The 23,515-nt window shown below is 55.4% G+C and overlaps 1 protein-coding gene across 27 annotated transcripts in view; it reads left to right on the top strand.

Moving 5' to 3' along the window:
- The first annotated feature begins 1,165 nt into the window (after nucleotides 1-1,165).
- Nucleotides 1,166-23,515, top strand: part of SSBP3 (single stranded DNA binding protein 3) — a 55,031-nt gene continuing 32,681 nt past the window's right edge. For 24 of the 27 annotated variants that reach the window (XM_086463251.1, XM_086463275.1, XM_086463271.1 and 21 more), the window contains exons 1-4: nucleotides 1,166-1,241; nucleotides 1,379-1,451; nucleotides 1,613-1,674; nucleotides 2,378-2,462. In XM_086463251.1, coding sequence (XP_086319377.1) covers nucleotides 1,186-1,241; nucleotides 1,379-1,451; nucleotides 1,613-1,674; nucleotides 2,378-2,462 — 276 coding nt within the window. In that variant the 5' untranslated portion in view covers nucleotides 1,166-1,185. The remainder of the gene's footprint in view (nucleotides 1,242-1,378; nucleotides 1,452-1,612; nucleotides 1,675-2,377; nucleotides 2,463-23,515) is intronic. The other 3 variants (XM_086463279.1, XM_086463274.1, XM_086463262.1) reach the window with 2 other exon arrangements.

Genomic DNA, 23,515 nt, shown 5'->3' with positions numbered 1-23,515 from the left:
TCCCGTGGAAACTGCCTCCAGAAGCCGGGAGCACTGTTTCGTTCGGTGGGCTCCTGCATTGGCTAGGGGTGCAAAGCCCAGCCTTCTGAAGCAAGGGTGCACCATGGCCTTACCCAAGCAAACCCCCGAGGCAAAAGGCCTCCCCACAGCCCACTCTGAGGGACCCCAGCATGGCTGCGGGGCTCGGACACCCCTCCCATAACCAGGCCACAGCACCACCCAACCCGGGGGGGGAGTTTCCGCCTTGTTTTTAAGGGCAGCCGAAGCAAAACAGGCAGCGAGGCCCCGCAGCAAGCCTCGCCCCGTGACTACAGGCGGTGAAGTTGGCAACCGGGGGGGGGGACGGGGGGACGGGACACGGACGATCGGCCCCAAGCTCCCCTCAGGGCTCCTCATAGCCAGGCCGCCTTGGCCCTGAGGTAACCGCCCGTAGCGCAGAGTTGGGGATTCGCGGCGCCGGGCGGGACCCGCCGGGGCCGGGCCGGAGGCGGGGGGCCCCCCGCCTCCGGCCCGGCCCCGGCGGGTCCCGCCCGGCGCCGCGGCCAGAGGCAGCGCCCGCCCGGGCGCACCGAGGCGCTTCCCCCTCCTCCTCCTCCCCTTCATCGCCCGGCGGGCGGTTTCAAGGCCCCCCTTCCGAGGTCTCCGCGGCGCCGACCAATCAGCGGGCGCTGCGCGCCGCGGCCCGGCGCCTTAAAGGGCCATGGCGCGGCGCCACGTTGAGGGGGGTTTTGCCGCTCGCGGGTTGAGCCGGGGGAACGCTAGGACCGCGCGTCGCCTTTCTCCCTCCCTCCTTCCTCACCGCAGGAGGCCGCCCGCCGCCTCCGGAGGGGGGCGTGGCGCGGGTCGGCCCCGCCTTTACTCGCTGGTGATTGGCGGGAGCGAGCGCCCGTCGGTGGAGGGGGGGCGGCGCCCGGCGCGGCCACGTTCGGGTGCGCGGCCAGCGGCGCGGCGGGCGCAGCGAGCGGCGGCGGGCGCGGGGCGATGGGGGCGCGGCGGCGGCCGGCGCTCTGACAGCCCCCGGCGCTCCCTCAGCGGCGGGCAGAGCGGCTCCCGGTGGTGGTGGTGGTGGCGGCAGCGGCAGCAGGGACAGCGGCAGCGGAGGAGGAGGAGGAGGAGGTGGTAGTGGTGGTGGTGGTGGTGGTGGTGGCGGCGGCGGCGGCCGCTCCTCCCTCCTCGGCGCGGACCATGTTCGCCAAAGGGAAGGGCTCGGCGGTGCCCTCGGACGGGCAGGCGCGGGAGAAGTAAGCAGGGGTTAGCGGAGCGGCGGCGGCGGTGGGGCGGCTTTGTAAGGGGTGGGGGTGTTGGTGAGGGGGTGTGTGTGGGGGGGGTTGCTCCTCTTCCTTCCCCTCCCCGCCGACCCGCCGCTCGGCTGTTGCAGGCTGGCGCTGTACGTCTACGAGTACCTGCTGCACGTCGGCGCCCAGAAGTCGGCGCAGACCTTCCTGTCCGAGGTGAGCCCCGCCGCCCCCCGCGCCCTTTGTGCGCCGCCGCCGCCGCACGCCCGCCCTCCATCTTGCGCGGGGCGGCGGCGGCGCCGGGGGGTCGCCGCGCGTGGGGGCCCACGCCCACTCGTGACCACCCCCCCCACCCCGCCGCTTTCTCTCTCCCGCAGATCCGGTGGGAGAAGAACATCACGCTGGGCGAGCCCCCCGGCTTCCTGCACTCCTGGTGGTGGTAAGTGCCGGGCAGGGGGAGATCACCCCACGGTCCCCCCGTCGCGGGTGGGGTGCCAGGATGCCCGTGGGGACACACACGCACACGGGGGGTGTCGCACCGGCGGAGCACGGCCCCAGGGGGTAAAGCCCCGCCGTGAGTCAGCAGCGGCGTGTCGTGGGGCTCGCCGAGCCCCGAACCGCTCCGGCTCCTCGCTCCCTGCTCCCCCGTAGGGCGTCGGGGCGCGGCGGAGCCAGCCCCGGCCCCGCGGGAGCGGGCGGGCAGCGGCGGCGGGCCTGGAGGCGGCAGGCCGGCGGGGAGGCCTCCTGCCTGGCAGCCCTCGGGGCCGGAAAGGCGGCGGGGATGGCCGGAGGGACCCGAGTTGTGGCGGGGGCGTTGGGGTTCCCCGGGGGGAAGGCAGGGCCAGGTGGCAGCGCTGCTGTGAGGGCTGGAGAAGTCCCTGGAGCCCCGCGGTTGTTACCCCTTCAAGGCTGCTTTTGGCACTTCAAACACCCAGCGTCGCCCATCCTGAGAGCAGCAGCACTGGGTCAGGCGGTTCCAGAGGTCCGAGTGGTGTCGAGCTTGGCTCCAGCTGAGGTCCCCTCGCCGACTGTGGGCCCAGCGATGTGGGAAGCTGCTCACCTCTGATGACCCCCCCTCCCCATTTCGGTGCGTGAGCCCTGATGAATAACTGCCTCCTCTCTTGACTTTCTCCGCCACGCAGCGTGTTTTGGGACCTTTACTGCGCAGCTCCCGAAAGGCGAGACACTTGTGAACATTCGAGTGAAGCGAAAGCCTTTCATGACTACGTGAGTAACAAGTTTCTGATCCTCACGGTAATTATGGCGTTGGGGAGCTCTGGCCTCTTCGGCTCACCGAGGGCCAACGTAACCCACTGGCAAAAGTGTGTGTGTTGTTTTCTTTTTTAACCAACAAAGTTCTGATTTGACTGAACAGTATTTCATAATGTTGCAATTATGTAAATTAGTTCAGATACTTATCTTAAGCACTTAAAGGCATTCAGGCTACTGGTAGAATTAAGCACTTCTGCACAGCAATGCACAGCAAAGCATTTACTAGAGGATCGATGGGGAGATGTTTTATGCTGAGGACATCTCAAAAGGTGGGCAGAGGTTGGATTGCGGTGAGGGGGAGGGAGGGATTCCCCAAAACATCATTGAATACCCCAATGAATGTCTCCCTGCCTTTGGCAAGGCTGGGGGCTTCCTTGGTTGTCTTGAGTCCTCCCTTGAGACCAGCAAGGTAGAGGTGTTTGCTCATTGAAGGTGGTGTTGCAGACCCCCTTGGTTAATGGTGTGCAGCTCGTCTATTGGTATTTTGGGTTGTTCTCTGCCAGGGTGTTGGTGTGACCCAGGGATGATGCTCCTGGGGCAGGGTGCCGGGGCTGAGGTGTCTCCCAAAAAGACTCCTCTGCGAGGGCGTGTGGCATGTTGGCTGCGGTGGGCGATGGGTGGGCTGCCTGCTACTGTCCCGCGCGCGTCGTCTGCATCAGTGGCGTCAGGAGGAATTTGCTTCAAAGGATTAATCACCTGGCTGTGGGCTTGGACCCCAGTCAAGTGAGTTTAAACCCTGTAGCAGGAGCTGGTTTTGTCTGCTCCGGGGAGCCTATGGTATGGAAACCATTTCTTCCTCCCTTGCCGAGTTTCTCGTTGCCGCAGCATGCCTGGGTTGGGATGCATGAGGGTTTGCCGGTGAGCAGCACCAGGCAAGTGTCTCGGGGACCTCCACGGCACTCTTGTATGCTGGCGCTGGATGCAGTGGTGGCCCTGGGGCACGGGCAGTGCTGGGCTTCTGGAGAGCCTCGTCTGGCTGCTGAGCTACTTCTCCTCTCCGCCTCAGGTGGAAAGATGCCTGTCCCACTGGGGCACAGGAGAAGTGAGTCTGGGTATTTGCTAGGTGGGGATTTGTCCGTCTGTCAGTCCCGCCCTGTGGCCGCTCTCTGCATCGCTTGTTTTTACTGGGTTGGGTTAAGATGGTGAACTTCTGAACCGAGGGTCAGAGCTGACAACTGGTGGCACATCCTCCAGTGCTCAGCTCGGTGTGGTTAGCTGCTCACTTCTTGGGCATTTTGGGCCAAATTCTGGGCGGTTTTTGGAGCCTGGTTGGGACAGCAGGCTCATCAGGAGCAAGGCAAAGGGAGATCTTTGGGCAGCAGAGCCGCAGGTGAAGATGGCATTAGCAACCAAGAGATGGTATTGCTCCGTTCACAGCAGTCTCCTCATCATGTCTGAGGATTTAGTGTATTTAGAGAAATTAATCTTTTTTTAGCTTGGTAATAATTCTAACAATAGGCCTGAGTGCATTAGATGATTCGCATAAACTTCTTTAATACACGTTGCTTTAAGCTTACAGTAAATAGACACAATCCTGATTGTTTCTAATTCTCGGTGTAATGCAGTTTTGTAACAGCCCCAAGTGCTTTACCTTTTGGGTTTTACTGCTAAGACTGCTAAGAAGATTTTCACTCCCTTGTGCCTTGGCTTGGTGGCACTAGTTTGGTTTCACTGGGTGTGTTTTGGCCTCAAACGCGAGTTATGCTTCTCCCCCCCGGCATGGCCAGTGCCGGATGCTCATGGCACAGTCCCTCTCTGAAGAGCAGTGTTTTCGTGGCACCACGTGTACTTTACAGGGCGAGGGACCTACCCAGCCAAAACTTAAATATTGACCAAAGAACGGAATGATAACTGGGGGAGCGTGAATAGTGCCTTGTTTCTTGCCAGCCTCCATGCTGGGGCGGGCTGCCGGTACTGGTGAGCATGGTGGCTGGCGTTGCTGTTGGGCACCGGAGCTGGAATGCACCAAACCCTGCAGGTGCATGGCAGCGAAAAACAGGGTATGAACCCCAAATGGGGCTGGACCAGTGAGTCATGAATTGCTTCATATGGTGGTTATGGTTAAAAATATCCCAAAATAAGTCTTGGCCCAGATTGGTAGAGCAGGATATTTACACTTGGCCAACAATGGACAACCTCTGCATGGCCAGCTTGGTGTTTGCCTGAAAATGGTGTTTATTTACCCAAAGATGATGATATTTATGGTGCTGCTCTAAGGACAAAACAGGGGGATGCTCTCCAGGAGCAGTGCGGTGGTGCCAGGCCAGCCAGGGTTTGGCATGCCGCCCTCCCATAGCCAGTATCGGAGTGGTGCTCGCCTGGGAGATGTCTTTGGGAGGGCGAGCGGTGCGCCTTGTTAGCGGCATGCTAACGGTGGGATTTGCATGCTGTGTCATTTCCACTTCATTTCCCAGCATAACTGTGTGAAAACTATTAGGAGCAGCAGGACAAATCGCCAATTTCCCCCTCCAGTTTTTGATATTTAACTCTTTAGCGAGGAAAAATAAAAAAGGAGAAATCCCACCCCTCTTTTTTGGGGGGACCCTTGAAAGCCCCAGGCTCTTGTGGTGGCTTTGGAATGTTGCTTTTTAACTTTCCCCCAAGGGTTTTCTGCTAAGCTGGGACAAAAGGCTGCTGGGACTCAGAAAAAAGGTGCTTGTTCAGAGAGGGGTGATGGGAGCAGGTGTTCACCTGACGCAGGCAGGAGGAATGCCGTGCTTCTCTTTCCTTCCGTCTCCGGCAAGGCTGTGAGTCTGTTAACACAACTAACGAGTTTTGCTGGTCAGAGAGTTACTAGTCAGCCTCTCCCACTTGTACCAGAAGAGTTCATTGAAGTTAACAGCACCACGAGCACCCAGCAACTCCTAAAACTCAACCTGTAGCTGTCGATTTGGGCTCCTCCACCAGGCAAAGCCCCATAGTGAGTGTGCCAGCATCACGGTGTGCTCCTGCATGCTCCCGAAGCCGGCGAGCTTGCAACGGGATCGCTCGGCATGACAGGGGATTTCAGCCGCCGCGTTATCTGGGAATTGGCTGATGGCTGGTCGCAGTTGAGCATTTCAACGCCATGAAAGCCAATACAATTTGAGTTAGCAGTGATGACTGCCAGTTTAAATACCGCAGTGAATTTCTGTCAAAGAGGTAATACATAGAAAGGGGAATTGCAGAAAACTTGATCACCAGAACCACTTCAGTCGATTTTGGCCTCGAGCTACATAAAATGAACTTAAATCTAGTTGACTGTTGCTACATACTTTTTGTGGTATTGCTTTGCCTGCATGGCCAGCTTGGAGTGTCAACGTGCAGGAGAGAAAAATCAGGGTAGTCTGGCTACTGGAGACTTTGACTTCATCCTTCCTCTCCTGTGCTCCCCCCAGCTCCGCCCTGAGAAGGACCCACACTTGGGAGCATTTGAAATGTTTTCTTTGCAGTGGAGGATCTGCGGAGCGGTGGCTTCAACTTGCCATTAACACAAAGCATTGATTTTTTTTTTTTTTTTTTTAAACTTTGGAAAGCTGCTGCAGTTCCTTCTAACTTGGGTTTGTAAGGATGCTCTGCTGCAGTGGGGGCGGTTGCTGCTGGAAAGGTGTGGGTTGATCAGGGAGAAGGTGGTGTGCTTGAGGCTTGTGCCCTCCCATCCTGGTTAGGGACAACCAGGGCTCCTCCTTTTTCCCCACCATCTGAAACAGTTGCCCTTGGATTGAGATCTTGGTGAGGGGGGTTTCTGAAGCCCCTGGAGATGGGTGAGTGTAGCATTCAGGCTTCCTGGCATTGGTCTGCAAAACTGCTCAGTGGGGAACGAGGTGAAACCCAGGGAGCTGGAAGGGTTTTGGCCTGTTGGCCATATGGGCTAGGGGTGTCACCCAGGCACTGGAGTGTGAACCCCAAACCCAGCTGTTTCCCCTGGTGTAAGTGCCCTCCCAGCCACACTTTGTGAGGCATGGGAAATGGTCCTTTTCTGCTGGATCTACCCATTGTGCCCTGTCTGGCTGCGGAATAGGCACCTCGTCTCAGCATTGCTTGCCTGGGCATCCCTGGGCTGCAGGGGGGCGTCTCTTTGTGGTCACAGCATCTTCTGTTCCCTGGGGCTCTGTGTGGCCACCTCATGGCTTGGCACCTCGGTGGGTGAGATGGACGCATGGGACCCCTCCTGGGAGTTGATGCTCTGCATGCATGAGGGGTTCAGTGTGACTGTCACCTTTCCCATGCCAGTCTGTCTTCTTGCTCCAGCACCAGCAAAGGCTGTGAGACTTGCTCCAAGCACCCACAGCTGCATGGGGTGGGTGTGGGACCATCAGGTGTGATGGCAGTGGTCCACAAGCGCTTCTGCAGTGGTGGTGATGGTGGTGGTGGTCCATGAGCACCTCTACCATGCTGCGTAGGAGAGCAGGTGTTTTGAGGGCAAGTTTGGCACAACGCAGGGACAGGGGTTGGGAACAGCTTTGTGTGGTCCCTGGGAGCCCCCACAGGCATTGCCTGAGCCCTGGGCATGGGACTCAGCCATGTAGCTCCATCCTGTCTCTGCATGGGACCGTGCTCTGTCTGGGCTCCATCCAGCTCTGCTCTGCAAGGAGAGGGTTCCCTGGTAGGTAACCAGAGAGAGGAGTTTCCTTCAGGAGTGGCGGGCTGCCAGGAGCAGCTGCAAAACTCCACATCACTTTGGAGAAGAAAAAAAAAAAAGTACAGCAATTCCCTTTCCTGGCAGCACTCTGGACTCAACCTTCCGTCCCAGTTTAGGGTACTGGTGTGCTATCTTGCCTGTAAGCCTGAGCGTCTCTTAAACCCTGCTTTTACTGGAGTGCTGTGCAAAGATGGATTAGTTTATAATTTTATATTTTAAACAATATTGGCTCTCACAACAGAGTGCTGCCACACTTTCTGCTGCCCAGCAGTGGGACCGGGGTGTTTCAGAGCAGCACCTTTCCATGGGTGTTGCTGATGGAGAAGCTGCTGGCATGAAACTGGAGGTCAGAGCCCAGAGCTTATGTCTTAGTCTTTGACTGGGGAGCCTAAATATTTATCCTGTTCTGTCCCTAATGAAAACAAATTGTCAACAGTTGTTCAGTAACTGACTAAATTAAAATCTGTAATTAGTCAATTAGATTAAAGAGTTGGCACAACCTGATTGTATCATGCTGGTTAGGTTATTAAGAGAAAGGGTGTGATTTTTAATTACTGAATGCTAATTTTGACAGTTTCAAATGGAAACAGACGTTCCCCCCCCTCTACCCCACCCCGAGTGCCTCTGCAAAAGTAAGGCAGAGGATGGGATTTATGTCAACAAATCGTGTGACGGTGCAAAGTTTCTCCAGCTCCAATCCCGGAGGGGTTTCCCTGGAAAAGCCAGGAGTGGGACAGGAGGAGAGGGGAGGATTTCTTCAATCCTGGCTGATAATGGAAGGGCAGTTGGGGGTTTGTCCCACAGATGGGGACCCCCTCCACCCCTGCGTGCTGGAGTGGGTGCCTGGGTGCTGCCCACGGAGGTCCCCACTCTGCCATCTCTATTGCCTGTCTCTGTGCACGGGTCAGCCTGTCCTCGCCTTACATGAACCGTTGTGCAGCAACGAGGCGGATTTGAGTCTCTCTTTTTTTTTTTTAAATTTATTTTCTGTGGGGGGTTTGTATTTTTTTTTTAACTCCCCTTCCCCTCCTGCCCCGGTGCTTGAGAGGGGCCAGCTCCCGGTGGCAGGCAAAACCTGCAGCGAGGAGGAGGAGGAGGAAGGCCTTGCGTGGTGAGCGCGGCAGCCCGCGCCATCCCATTGTTTGCCCCGGCGGCGCCACGGCCACGTGGGCGAGCGCGGTGAGGCCGGCGAGGGGACCTGCCGCCGGCGCGGTGGGCTGCGGGGGGAGCGGTCGCCCCCCAGCAGATGCTCGGCTCCGGGCGAGCACAAAGCTCGCAGCCCTGCCCTCCCCTGCTTTCCGGGGTCCCTTTGGAGGAACAAAGAGGGCGAGGGGCCGGCAGCCGCTCTGCTGGGGAGGCTGGCTGGTGGTATGGCAAGGGGGGGGGTGGTCCCTGTCCTACTGTGGCGGGCAGCGGGGAGGTTCGTTAGGTCAGGACACCGTGTATTGGGTACGAGTGAGGCTTTCCTGTTCTCCTGATCATTTCCTTCCTTACCTTGGAAACTTGGATTTTCTCCTACCTTTTGTTCCCTATTTTTCTCTTGTAAAGCCATCCCTGGATCTATTGGAAACAGCTGCCGGAGCCGGTCCCGGGGAGCGGGCGGGAGGCTCTGGCTCTTTCTTCTCTTCCACCGTGCTCGTCGTTCCAGCGGCAGAGCCAGCACCACCTAAATGGCACCCGGCTGTGAGAAACCCTCGCTGGTTGGGGGGTGCTCTAGAGAGGAGCTGGGGCAGCTGCTGCAGCAGCATTTGGTCCTGGTTTTCCTTGAGATCTGTTTAAACAGAGGGGATGGCAGAGGGAGAGATGCAGCAGTTCATGCCTGCCCCAGTGCATCCCAGCCTGGCGATGGTGTGGGTCTGCCCTGCTCTGCCCATGGGGAACCACAGAGCTGGCTGTATACCGGTGATGAGCATCACACAGCCGCCTCACCAGCATCCCACTCGTGGGTCAGGTTGTGAAACTCCTGCTGAGGCTTCTGCTCAGCCCATGAGCGCATAATCTGCACACACACACACACACACCCCCACACCCCCCACCCTGATTTCCCAGCAGCTTCTCTGAGTACTGACCCAGGAGACACGCCTCCCCCCACCAGGGCTGGTGGGCTCGGTGGGGCGGAAGAGATGCTTTCCTCCGGGCTGTTGGGGAGCAAAAACGGTTCTTTGAAAGTAAACAAATACCTTGCCTCCGCCTTGGTTTGGGGTTTGTTGGTTGGTTGTTTTTTTTTTCTTCTTCTCTCAAAGCTCCTGCTTGTGGTCACAAGTACCAGGAGCTGAGTTCAAAGCTACAGCTGTGCAGTTGAGGGGGGGATTTCCAAAATACAGGGTGGCTGCTTGTGAGTGCTGTTTCCCACGCATGGCGGGACCCAGCTGCCCCACCACCAGCCCCTGCTCCCATCCACACATCCTGCGGTGGTGACGGCCACCCGCTGTGCCCGGCCAGGGTGAGAACGGCACCTAGGGGAGGTTTGGGCATGGATGGGGTGCAGCTGCCCCTGCGGAAAGGCCAGCTTTTCTTTTGTCTCGGGTTTTTGCATTTAAATCATGTTGTTTGTTTGTGTTGTGTGGTTTGTTTGGGTTTTTTTTGAGGAGAAATGTCCACTCTCCTGCCTGAGTTTAATCCTGCACGCATGGAGGCTGTTAGTATCAGAATTAAGCAAAATATATATATGTGTGTGTATATATGTAATTATATATATGCAGAATTAGGACATACATATAGATATTGGTAGATATAGGTGCGTGTGTCTATATGTTTGGTTGAGGCAGCAGAACAGTGCTTCACACCCGGCCGTCAAGTGATCTCCCACCTGCCTTACTCTTCCTCCTCTATGGCCATCGCCACTATGAATGGTGGCTTTTAGCAAGGTGATTTCTACCTTTGCGTTCTTTGGGCTGGGTGGGAGGCTGCAGGGTCCATCTGTCCATCCGCGTGCAAGGCAGCGCTGCTACAGCCTGCTGCCTCAAGATAAAGTCCAAAGGAAGACCTCTGGCTGTGTCTTAAGCTAACATTTTCTTTTTAATTTTTTTTTCTTAATGTTTCTGCACCAACCCTTGAACATTTGATCTGGCGCCTCTCTTCCCGGGGTGCAGCGGCTCTCTGTAGTGAAAATGAGCTCTTGCCCTCCTGCCTGCCCGCCTCAAACAGGGTCTGGGGTGGGGTTTTTTCCCTGTCATTTTTCCCTGGATTTGGGCTGCTTTCTTACGACCTCACAGGGCTGAGCTCGCACCTGTAATTGGGATTTTATTTTTCCTACAAACCAAAGCAGAGAATGCACTGCAGCAGCTCTTGACTCTCCTGTGTGCGCAACCTGCCTACCCGGCACGGCTGGCATGCTGGCATCCCATGGCGTTCCCCGTGGGCACACCAGCCCAGAACTGGTCCCTCCTACCTGCCATGGGTTTTTTCCTGTGCCCCCCTTCTGCCCCAGCTCCCACCCATGCGGCTGGCATCACACCTGGGGCACCTGATCCAGCACCGAAGGGTGCCCACCGAGGCAAGTGGCTGGCTGGCCTACCCTTCTTCCCAAAACAGGCTTGCTGCAATGGTGTCCCAAGCCTTGGCTTTGCTTATTTGTTAATTTCTGGCAACTGTAAGGGGGGAAAAGGCCCTGCATCAGCCCCCTGGGCAGCTAACAGAGCCCAGCTCTGCCCTCACTGGGCAGGCAGGTAGTTTCTGTCTGCCCTGAGCTGCAACCTGCAGCTCAGCTTCTGGGCTGGGGAGGAGTTGGGAGCTTGGTTTGTTGTTTGGGATTTTTTTTTTTTTTTAGTGAAAAAAGGCAGTGCACGCTGAGGAAGGGGGCAGGGCGCTTCCTCGCAGCACGGCCTGGTTTGGGGTGGGCAGATAAGGCTGCAACATAGTGCTTGGCTCAACTCCCCTGCCAAAGCCTGGCAAGAACACCCTCCTTGCCCGCCTGCCCAGCCCTCGCTGGGTGCTCATCGCCATTTTTTGGGGAACTCCCACTGGGATAAGCTCAGCCTGTGGGGTGCAGGGGCTGCTAGAGCCCCCACATTCCTGTGCCCAGGAGCGATGCTTGTAGTGAGGAGGAGGAGGTGCTTCCCTCCCCCTCGGCTCCTTTCTGCAGGAGAGCTGTGCAGCTGGTGGGGTGTAAATCACACCCGGCCTCCCCCAGCACTGCTGCCCATCTGCCTGCTAGTAGCAGCATTGGGGTGACTCTCTGTTGCAGCTTCAGCCCCCCTTACCCCTCTCCCATGTCCCCAGCAGCTCTGGGAAAGTGCCTGCTTCTCCCTGAGGAGCAGAACCCAGGACTGCCTGTTGGTGCCTTTGGCTTTCTCTGCAAGGCATGAACCGGGAGGTAAGTCTGGTTTTGTAAGACCCTGTTGGGATCCGGTTTGAGGCAGGGGCAGCCGTGCTTTGGAACGTTTGATCTCATCAAGGGGGGCTTTCAGCAGAGGTGTGCTTGGTGGGGTATGGCCGGGGATGGAGATGGCAGTTCACGAGGAAGCAAACGCTGGTCCACATTGCGTGCGGGCATCTTCAGCCCAGCTGAAGTGCAGTTTTCCATGGAAAAACCCAAACCAGCTGGTTTTGTTTTTGCCTGGGCATCGCAGTACTGATAGTGCCCAGGCGCTTCACACCTTTGCCAGTTTCCTCTGGAGAGAAGGTCCAGACTGAGTCTCCCAGGGCTCATTTCATCGTTAAAAGCACATTCACTTGCTTGTCCCAGAGCCCTTCAGGGTGTTGTGGCACGTCCTGACAGCTTGTCTGTCCTTACCTGCAGTCATCAAGGAGTTTTCAACATGACTTATATAAAGCCTTTGTACTTGGATTGCTCCACTGTGCTGCACAATGGCTTCTTTGTCATCCTGCCAGCTAATTAATTTTAACTTTTACTGTTGCTTCAGCACGGTGCACCGTCCGCCTGGTCCATTTGAAGCTCCCCCCTCCCCCTTAAGTGTTTTCCAAGCAGTTTGACTTGTTGCTGCTGAACATGGGAGAAAACAGCTGGCCCTGCTGGTGCTCATCTTCTGCAGAAGGAGCTGCCCTTTCACCACTGCCAGGGCTGGGGGTAGTGAAGAAAAAGCCATTAGGAGGCTCAAGTTTTCTCCAGTGGCTTGTTTCTCCTGGCTGGCAGCTGAAGGTCCCCCTGGAGAACATCCTCTGATGAAAATAACAGGCTCTCGCTCCCTGGCTGGTGATTGGCACTGCGTGCATCTCGCAGACAGAGGTGAAAGCCTTGGCTGTGTCTTCAGGACAAAAGCCCTCATGTTTGGGAATGTACGTGCACTGGGACATGACAGTGATTGTTTCTGGAGGGTCAGGCTCTCTTCAGTTGTGTGCTGGAAACCAGGTGTTTTTCCCTTGCATCCTCTGAGCAAAAATCTGCAGCACCTGCTCTGGGTACCCCCGCAGCATCCGTGGTGCAGGGGTCAGCTAGCTGCTGGTACACCCCGGAATGCTCACGGGGGAGCCAAGCATCTCTCTGGCGCTGCCCAGAGAAGGACCAGGAGGAATGCGATGCCAGCTGGGTGTCTCCAGCCCGGTGGGGTGGGACGAGCCAGGGTATTGTCTTTCCTGGGTAGGACGGATGGAGATTGCCACATGCATAAACATCAGCTGAATTTGCAGCGATGGTGTTTGTGTGAGTGGCACTGTGGCACAGGGGAGCTCCCCTCTGCTCGGGATGGGGACGGTGGCGGCTCAGGGTGTATAGAATTGCTGCTTTTGTGTTTAATCTGGTTATAAGGACGGCTATTAGAGATAATGAATTTTGCCTGTCCCCGCTGTTGTAATACAAGAACCCAACTGTCTTTCAACACCACGAAGGTCACTCCTCCTTACTTCTGGTTGTGAATTTTGCTGGTTACAGATGTTTGGTGTTGATGGACATGGCTAATTAAGCTTCTCCTGCCAGCCAGTTGGCAAGGTGTGGGGGTGCCGGTGTGGGGGCAAGGTCAGAGGGCAGGACCGGGGCTGGGCGACAATGCCAGCAGCCCCAGAGCAAAGCAGCACTGGTTTTGCACAGGGCTTTGCACCTCTCTTTTTGTGATGATTTTGGAGCAGGCTGGTGGGAAGAACGTGGCTTTGGGAGCAAGTTTCCATCTTGCTGCCCTCATATGAGGGGAATGCGGCAGCAATTGTCATGCTTGCTGTGTCCCCACCCTGACCTGGGGGTAGAAAAAGGGAGATCCCCTCAATTTTTTCCATCAAGCATCTTTTGCACTGGTACCAGCAGAGGCTTTTTCTTTCCCAAAGAGATTTTAACAGGAACGATCATGTGCTGGGTGGCAGAGCTGACACCCCACACTGAATTAGCATCCCGCGGGGCTGGGAGCCCCTGTCCCTGGGGCATGAGGCCGGCTTGCTTCCCGGTGCTAACCGTGCCAGGCAGGAGCTGGCCGTGTGTGCTGCCCGCTCTTGGAACACAGCACGTGCTGCCGTGCCTGCCTGGCTCCCCCCGCGCGCCTGATTTATGCCGCTCCACATTTTCTCCTCGTTTCCATGCCTCTTTCTCCCCTCCCTCCTTTTTTCTTTTTCCCCTTGTGCTGCCTATGCATTGCCTTGCTCCTTTTTTTTTTTTTTTTTTCCTTTATTGCTCACAGGCCTTGCCGTTATCCCAGCAGGCTGCAATATTTGGGGATCCTTGCTTGTGCACGTTCAAAATAGGGTTTTATCCCCCCAGAGGAGGGGACTGTGGTCCCCATGACCCCACTGGGACATGATCCCTGGGTGGTGAGGGGGCTGTTTTTATTTTTATTTTATTTTATTGTTGCACAGCACAAGCCATGCATCCCCTTCGTGGATGCTTCTGGCCCTTGGTTGCAGCAAAACTGGCGGGGTGGCTGCGGGCGCCCATTGCCTCCATCCCGATGTCGCTGCCGGGCACAGCGCCGGCCATCTGTCCCCTCCTGTGCGGCGCCGGCCTGCCGGCTGCTTGCCGTGGCGGCAGGGCTCGCCCAACAGCTCCAAGGCCATGAGGGCTTGTATTAAAAAAAAAAAAGAAAAAAAAAAAAAGAAAAAAGAAAAAGAAAAGTTCCGTTTTTGCTTTGTTTGCCCCCATTTCGTGTGCATAACCTGACTTTTTGTTGCTTTTTTCATCACCACCCCCCACCCCCCCCCACTGCTGTGCCAGGCGCATCGAAAGTTTGCTGGGTCTCGTGTGCGTGCGCGGATGCCGAATAATTTTATTAGCCGCCTGGAAGGGAGCCAGTGCGGCGTGCATTGCACGGGAGGTGGCTGCTGGGGCGCTTTTTCTTTTATTTCCCTTTCCCAGCCACCCCCCCTTTGCCTCTGCCGGTCTCCCATGGGTTGCATCATTGGCGTTATCCTTTTATTATTTTTTTGCTATATTTTTGTGGCTTTTTTTCCTGCTTTTTTTTGCTCCTTAAAGGGTTAAAAACGATGGGGAAGTTCAGCTAGCACTTGCAAGATATGGTTGCCTTAGCAACAGGCCTCCTAATCTGGTAGGTGACCTGAGAGACTGTGGAAGATGCAGGGGTTGGTTTGGCATTTCATTATTTCATGAGGCTGCGGCTCTCCAGCTGGTTCCCTTCCCAGCCCCGCAGTGGCTGCTCCCACCATCACCGCCCCCGGCATTCCTCGGCAAAGCCCTGGAGGGGGGCCGGTGGCACGGTCCCCTCCCCGGGCACTGGTGGGTCCTGGGAGCTCATGGCCAGGGAGAGCGGAGTGGGCTTCCCACAGCCCAGGTGATAATTATTCAACTTTGGGGTTGCGAAGATGGTTTCCTGCCTTGCCTTCCCTCCTTCCAAAGGATTTGCTGCGGTGCCCTGCTGAATTAATCTGTGTGGGCTGCAGGACCTAGAGATGCTCTCGTTGGCACTTCCAAAACCCAAATTCTGGGGTCTGTGCTGCTCTGTCAAGGTGAAGCCCAGCAGTGGTACTCTCATGTGAGGAGCTGGGACTCAAGCGACAAACTGATGGAGCACGAATAGGGCAGTGCAGATCCATAGGGCTTGGAAGAGGTGATGGAGGTGCAGGGGTCCAGCCAGTGTTTTGAGGAAGGAGGGTGGATTTAGGAGGAGTGTGGCAGTGTTATTCCAACTGCTTTAGGCTGCTCTGAGCTCACGAGGCCAGGCAAGCACAACCAGCATGTGCCCACGTACGGATGGACCAAGACCTGGGCGTTTTGGTGCTGCGGCCATGGCTGCCTCCTCTTTTTTTTTTATTTCCCCCCCCTTGGAAATATCCTCAAGTTGGCGTTTTCCAGCGTGCTCCCTTTTCCCTTGCTGTTGTGACCACCCTGTGCGAAGCATCAGTGAGCACCCGCTGGTCCTTGACAGCGGTGGGGCTATCTAAATTAAGAAACCCCATCAGAAAACTTCTCTGCCAAATATTTGACCTTGCCGAATCTCCGGGTGCCATCAGACGGGCACTCAAACTCTTCTGCATGTGCAGTCCCACGTGGGATTTGGATGGGTATATGTCACACCCGACAGCGCCCGTTGGCACAAACCCACTGTAGCCTGGTCCAAATCATCACTGAGCTCTTTGCTGGGATTGCTGAGCCACTCTTCTGTGCCCAAAACTGGGACGTTTTCCTCCTCGCCATGCGATGCTGAGTGGTTATGGTGTATGGCGCTGCCCTTGGCATCCAGCCACGGCGGCTGGGCAAGGAGACCCCCGGGGAAGGAAGGTGTCCAAGGGGCTGGGGCCAAGCTCCCTGTGGGTACCAATGGAATAAAAGGGCCAGGATAGCGCCGGGAGCATCCCATTCCCGTGGATCCCAGCGGTGCAGACCTCTTTTGTTTTTCCCCCTCCCACTATCGCACAGCAGCGGTGGCAGCTGCCTGCGGACGCTGGGGAGAGCTGCCTTTGTTTATCCGCCTCTCCGGCAGAGCAAGTGCAGGGATGCTCTTGGATCGAGGTGCTGATCTGTCATCTCCCAGGTTTTATGCATCCCCAGACAAGAAATCAGCGGCGCAAAGCGCAGACTTTTTGTTACTTATCGCCGAGCTCTGTGCAGAGCGCGGCTGCTGAAAGCAATCTGGTGTCTGCGATGCCCAGATTTATGGTTTCCCAGCCTCATTCTAGGTGTTGGCTTCCATCGGGAAGCAAAAAAACTGGTTTGAGCCGTCGATGTAGGACAAGAGGACCATGGCATGCCGCGGCATTGGACCTGGGCAGATCTGAACCCCAAGCTGGTGAATGCCCTCAGAGCTCATCATCGCCTTTGTTTCACCTTAGCTGGTGGAGGGCAGGAGGACCAATGTCCCAGGGAGCTGAAACACAGCTCACCTTTCCCTCCGGGTCTCCTCTGGTAAGGGCATGCTTCTCTAAACCCCCTGCCTGCCCTACTGGGGTGGCAGAGGCAGAAGCTGCTGCTCGGTGAGCAGGGGATGAGCCATCAAAAGGGAGGAAATCCAGGCAAGCCAACAGAATCCCTAGAAAGCTCTTTTTTTGATCGCTTCATGTCTTCCCCCCCTGCCATCTCTGCTTTGTGAGGCTTTCCAGGATTTGTCCCTCTCGACAGGGATTTCAGGCAGCCGGTTCCCCAGGCACGGACAGACAGATGGACTGCCTATCGGCTGACACGCACTATCCGTCCACAGAGCACTGCACTCTGCATGCCAGGGGGTCCTGGGTTTCAAGCGCAGGATTATACATGTTTTTTTAAAAGAAAATCAAAATTCCCAGGGAAAATTAAAAAAAAAAAAGCCGTCTCCCCCCATCCCCGCCTCCGCCCTGCTGAGAAGCAGCTCTGCGATGGCGGCTGGAAAGCGAAGCCGTAAGTGTTGCGCGTGCCATCTGCTCCGCTTGGATCGCAGGAGCGGCTGGAGCCGGCGCAGGCTCATGGGGAGGGGGGGGCAGTGCTTACTGGGGTAAAGATGGGGTCTCCCCCCACCCCGTATCCCCTGAGCTGGGGGGCTCGGTCATCCTTTAGGTAGGTTTAAAGCCCTGGTTGGCATGCTTGAGCCCTAGCTGGTTCTGGTCACAGGCGTCCCATGGAGGTGGATCCCCAGGAGAGTCTGCAGCCCGCTTCTCTGCATCTGGGAGGAAAAGCCTCCCAGGTCATCCCCAGGATGAATGTGGTTGTGGGGTGGGATGAGTCATGTAGAAAGGAATGGGCAGGTTTGGGAGTTTCTTTAGCTGTTTGCAGCTTCACTGGCTGCCTCGGTTGGAAGCACGTGCTGGCAACTGGGTGATCTGCAGCCTAGGGTGCATCTCATGGGGACCGCAAGCGATCGCTGGCATGAGAGCAGCTTAGAACGACACATTTGGTCCTCCCAAATGAGATACCAAAGGAAAACTCCCTCCCCAATAAGGAAAAATTTTAGGCTATCTCTAAAAAGAAATAAATGTGTTTATTTGTGGGTTTGCTATGGGAGCATCTTTGGGTTCCCATGCAGATTCCTCTGCAGCCAGGCTCCTGCTGGCTCTTTGGCTGGGGCCACCAGAGCAGCTGGGTTTCCCTCTGCTTTACCTGCTTTTTACAAAACTGGTATTTTTTTGGGACCTTCCAATGGGTCGAGCCAGCAGACACAGAAGCAGGGTGCAGAGAGAGCCTGTGTTTTCTCCCTCTGAAGGCAGCAGTGGTTGCTACCTGTCCTAGGCAGCCGTGCTGGGGCCTCTGCCTGCCTGGGGAGGGCTCATGCTGGTTTGTGGGTGGTTGGGTTATTCTTTATGGGCTTGTCAAGAGATAAACATCCCCCAAATATGTGATAACCAACCTTGGAGATTCCTTTTGACTGAAAGCACAGCAACTGTACAGCCCTGAATTGCGCCTTGGCGTAGCACTACCACCAGCGTTTTTGGTGTATATATGTAATACTTTTTTTTATATTAAGGAAGGTGTGCAGAGGTGGGGGACTCAGAGCGGGTGCCTGGTGCTTTCCCCCTCTTCCTGTGCAAAACGCGGTCACTCCTCTTTGCCTGCCTTTGCTGCCGATGGAAAAGGCAGCAGTGGCAGCGTGGGTGGGTTGAGCCAAGGGAGAAGGAAAAACACCCTCCAGACAAAACCAGAGGGCTTGTAAGGAGGGATGGGCAGCCAAGGGAGGGCTGAAACAGCTGGGGAAGGTGTCTGAGCAGGAGGCTGCAGAAGGCTTTTGGTCATTCTGGCCTTCAGGACGGGGTGAAAGGATCCCAACTCAGCGTTTTTGCACGCGTGTTCCCAGCCGGTGTGCGCGGTCAAACCTTCGCAGGAGCTTCTGGAGTTCAGCACAGGCAAAACTTCGTTAGAGCCCAGCACTTTGTTGGGGAGCCTCTTTGGAGCCCCAGCTCAACCCCATGGAGGTTACATTCGTAAGACACGTCCTTCTCACCAAAACCCAGCATTTGGGAAGTGCTGCCATGTGACAGCATGCCTGCTCTCCAGAGATGCCTGCTGCTGTTAGCCATCCCACCTCGCCGGGTGCTAATTGCATGTGGCGATGCCAGGTGCCCACCAAAGCTGCTCTATCACTTCTGCTCCTCAGCTGGGCAGGGGAGAGAAGATACAATGAAATGTTCATGGGTTGAGATAAGGACAGGGAGAGATCACTGGCCAGTTACTGTCACAGGCAAAACAGACTCATGGAAAAATTAATTTAATTTATTACCAGTCAAATCAGAGTAGGATAAAGAGAAATAAACCCAAATCTTAAAACCACTTTCCCCCCCCTACCCCTCCCTTCTTCCTAGGCCTAACTTTACTCCTGATTTCTCTACCTCCTCTGCCTGAGCGGCGCAGAGGGATGGGGAATGGGGAATGGGGGTTGTGGTCAGTTCATCACACACTGTTGTTTCTGCTGCTCCTTCTTCCTCAGGGGGAGGACTCTTCACACTCTTCTGCTCCAGTGTGGGGTCCCTCCCATGGGAGACAGGCCTCCACAAACTTCTCCAATGTGAGTCTTTCCCATTGGCTGCAGTTTTACACGAACTGCTCCAGCGTGGGTCCCTTTCACAGATGCAGTCCTTCAGGAACAGAGTGCTCCAGCATGGGTCCCCCATCAGGGTCACAAGTCCTGCCAGCAAACCTGCTCCAGCATGGACTCCTCTGTCTCCATGGGTCCTGCCAGGAGCCTGTTCTAGCCTGGGCTTTCCAGAGGGTCACAGCCTCCTTTGGGCATCCACCTGCTCCGGCATGGGGTCCTCCACGGGCTGCAGGTGGATATCTGCTCCACTGTGGACCTCCATGGGCTGCAGGGAAAGCTCTGCTCCAGTGCCGGCAACAACTCCTGCCCCTCCTTCTCCACTGACCTTGGTGTCTGCAGAGTTGTTGCTCTCACGCATTCTCACTCTTCTCTCCAGCTGAAGTTGCCCAGTTGCACCTTTCCCCACCCTGCTTCTTAAACATGTTATCACAGAGACGCTACCACTATCACTGGTGGGTCCATCTTGGAGCCGGCTGGCATTGGTTCTGTCAGACATGGAGGAAGCTTCTAGTGGCTTCTCACAGAAGCTACCCCTGTAGCCCCTCTGCCACTGCCAAAACTTTGCCACACTAACCCAATACATTGTGAGCGGCTCGAGGCATGGCACTTCGGTGGCTACCCTGAACTGAGCGTTCAGAAATTCAGTAATTGGGCTGGAACAATTATTTTTGTCTTTTGCAGAGGGAAGGGCTATAAATAATCACCCTGCGAGCTTGTGCGGTGACTTTGCAGCCTCTGCGTGTGGGGGGGGTTGTGTTGGGTTTGGGTTTTTTTGCTGCCGTCCGGCTGGCTTTTTCTTGGCCAGCTGAGAGTGGGAGACTTATCTGCAGAAAATGCAATTTGAGTTGATTAAAGAAACTTCTTCCATTGGCCTGAGCTGCCAAACTTCCTGCAGAAACGGTTACGCTTTCTGAGAAACCGCCCCAGGGACCTGCCACGCTGCAGCCTGGCCCCGGGGCGCTGGTGGTGGTGGTGGGGGAGGAGGAGGAGGGTAAGGGCTGCCCAGGCTCAGGAAAGGAAAAGAAAGCGGAAAACAAAGGATGCTGGTCACGGCGGCATTGTACCGAGGAGGACTTGCTGGGAAGAGGTGCAGAGGAGGCAGTGGTGGTGGGCACACTTCTGTGCTTGCACCTCTCCGACGGCACCAGCTTGCACAGGTTTTAGACTAAGGGCTTTTGGTTATTATGGAGCCAAGTTTCAGCCAGGGACTGATCTGATGGTGAAAGCCTCTGCATCCCAGCAGGCATCCCTCAAGCTTACTCATCCCAACACTCACCCAACGCCCTTGGGAGCCAAATCCCAACAGCCGTAGCAAAAGCAAAGAGCATCTCGTGCACCTTCTTTTGTAAGCCCTCTGTCACATCTAAAATAAATCTGCATCTAAATGGACGGGCTGGTTTTAATGTTTTCTGGCTGTATAGCTCTTGAAGGCACAGACTTCCCTTGGTGGGCATGGGACATTGTCCCCGCTCTTACTGGGTGCTGGCATGGTGGCACAGAGCAGTCTCAGGGCAAGCGTGAGAGGGGCATGGGGTAGCTGCTCAGAGGGAAGCAGGAACTTAGTTTTTCATTTTTTTTTTAACATATTACTGAAAGGGTTGAGACTTATTGACAGAGTTGTGACCAAGGATGGCTGGCGCTGGAGGACAGTGAGCTGGGCTTCCTTACAGGGATGCTGCTCTGTGCTAGGCTGCTCGTGCCCAAGCGCCTGTGCCATGCCATGCCCTGGGTTTGGAATAGCGCATCCCACATCTCTCTCCTTGCCCGCTGGCAATTAAAACATGTACCTGTCGTACATACAGGCTGCCAAAGATGACAGCCGTAAGGCACCCAATGTCCTGGAGCGTGTCGCTTTGGCCAGTGCACCCCTTAGTACCTGGGTTTGGGGAGCATTGCTGGGGCTGGAGCTGGTGTCAGCATGAGGAGCTGTAAGAACGAGCATTTCGGGAAAGTCTGCGTACAGCAGAGCATCTCCTGAGCAGTCTCGCCGTGGCAGCTTTCCTTCATCATCCATTATTTATTTGATGCTCTGCAAAACAAATCCGCTCCTCGGCACTGATTCTGATGACGGTGCTCATTTTACAAAAGAGGTAAAAGGAACTGGTTTTGTTCCTGGTCTAAAAGACTTTAACAAAAAGGTGCGTTTCCCTACTGCCTTCTCCTGCAGCCCGTGTTGGTGTCAGTGAGAGAAATCTGGAGGGTTTTAGGGTCGTGACAGAAATTTTGGAGTCTCAAATACTGAAATGTCAAGCGATGCTCTTCCCTGTTGATATCCATCTTCTGGGGACCTGCGAGGGCATTTGCTGTGGCTGGACCAGTGGGGACCAAGATGCTCAACTTGCCTTGTAGCTCAGAGCTGAAGGTTTCTCAAGGGGATAGCTGCATGTGCAAGGAATAGGGACTTTGTCGTCTGTGTTTCCTCCTCATCCATGCTCCTGGAGAGCAGCTCTGTTTTATAGGTGCACGAATGAGTACATGCTTGGGGTTTGGGGCTAGTGAGGTGGTTTTCCATGGTTATTGTCGATGTCCTCACTCACACTGGTGGCCAAGCCAGCTCTGCCGGAGCCAGAGCGGTGGGCTGAATGCTGGGCCGGGAAGTTTGGAGGGAAGAGACAGCGTGTCGGAGACACGTTCGTCAGGATGGAAATAACTGTCAGCCCCATTCAATCTGTCGCCTTGTTCCCGGGGGACAATTGCAAAACAGGATTACTGGTACTTAAAAATTCATAGAAAACGTTTCTTATCACAACGTCATAATTGTTATGACTCAGAAGAGTAGAATTGCCATTTTCCTGTGCCTTTTTTCCCCCCTCACTTTTGTTGCATACCGAGTCCCTAGCTGCAGCTGCGGAATCGTCAAAAAAAAAAAAAGGAACAACAAAAAACCAGGGCAATGCTTTATTTTATGCTAACTGCTGCATTTGACTTGAAAATGATGTCCCACTGGGTCTCGTGGTCAGCGTATTACAGCGTGATGGATGGCTGTCAGAGCGGCGGTGGCTGGCAGATTGCGATGGGTGGAGGAGAACAGATGCCCGGTGACTTCAGGGGCTTTAGCAGAGCCCGGACTGAAAAGTGGAAAACAAAAGCAGATGGGAGGGCTCTGCTTGGGCTAACTATTCTTCTCCAGCCGCGTGTCAGGGAGGAAAGCTCATCGGGTGGCTGTGTCTGTTCGGTACTGTTCCTCCATGCTGAGCTGGGCTGCCCAATGAAGCCGTGGGTGAGCCGTGCTTGACCCGAGCCTGAGCCTATGTGCACACTATCACTGCAGATCTCTAAAGGGCAACATTTTACGCCCCGCCAAAAGAACAGCTTGCCTTTATGGAGTTCGCACTCCATTTGATGGTTCCTGTTAACCCTTGGCCCTACTAATGGATCCAAGGAGAGACCCAGGCAGGCTCTGGGGCTTACCCTTCTGGAGGGTGGCCGCTGGTGTGTTTTGCACCCTGCATCGTGTTTGTCTTTGGAGTTGTGCAGGACTACATGAATTCAAGCTGCACTGGTGGAAGAAGGAGAGCAAACCTTTTCTGCAAGAGCATATTTTGAATAAAGCCCTTTGCAGGTGCTGTTCTGTGACCGCTCATCTGCTCCCTGTCCCGTCTCCTGCAAACTTTCCTACACTTTCTACCTCTGCAAAGGGTTTAGAAAAGATCCTGCCTTGCCTGTTTCTCTGCTCACATCCATATTTCCTCATCTTTCATCCCTTTGCCCTCCTTACAACCCTCCGGTCCATCCAAACTCAGGCAGGTGGCTGCAGTCTTCCCAGACGGTGTTTGCCGGGGATTACAGGGTTAATGGCAAAATTAAATTTCACTGCTGTTTTTAAATTAATTGAATCATCAGCGTGGGTAACGGGAAACAGTGGTATCATAATGTATTTGATATGGGTCTTTAAGTCAGCGTTTGCTGCAAAATCTAGAGTGCTAGATCTTGGTGGAAGCGATGGCTAACTGATATATTGCAGTTATAGCCACAGTACAAAGGCTCCTGCTACGTCTTAAAATGATCAGGTCATAAAGTTGAGATGGTTTATGATATGGCCATTTTCACTGTGCGCTTCCCACGGTGCTCCTAGATCATACTTGGAAAAACCCTGCAGTTGATGGGAACTGGCAGTACTCCTGGCTTGTCCCTCTGTGGAGGCACCAAATGTGTATGAAGATGCCCTTTTGGGTGGCAGAGCAGCATTGGGGTCTTGCTCCCAGGACTTTCTGAGGTTTCATCTGCTGGAAGAAGTAGCAATGGGAGAAAACATCCCTTTTCCTCGAAGAAAACAGTGGAAATACTTTTACTAATTTGCAGCAACATCTGGGCTTTCCATACTCTGTGGCCCTGAGGTGGCTTCAAGACCTGCCTTGGAGAGAAGAAGGTACCCAGGCTGAGGGCCAGCATCCCCACACAACGTCCCCACCATGCTGGGGACAGAGCTCCTGTGCAGACCATCATATGGGCTCCTCTTCTCTTGTCCTATACCTAGTCCAGCATGGTGGGACTGCATCGTGGCATGGTGCATCACAGTGGATGGTGGCATACCGATGGGTCCGCTCTTTGCCAGT

This window comes from Leptosomus discolor, chromosome 3, assembly GCF_034619465.1.
Source record: "Leptosomus discolor isolate bLepDis1 chromosome 3, bLepDis1.hap2, whole genome shotgun sequence".
Lineage (NCBI taxonomy): Eukaryota > Metazoa > Chordata > Aves > Leptosomiformes > Leptosomidae > Leptosomus > Leptosomus discolor.
The sequence above is the reverse complement of the archived record's forward strand: the minus strand, read 5'-3'. Positions and strand labels throughout refer to the sequence as shown.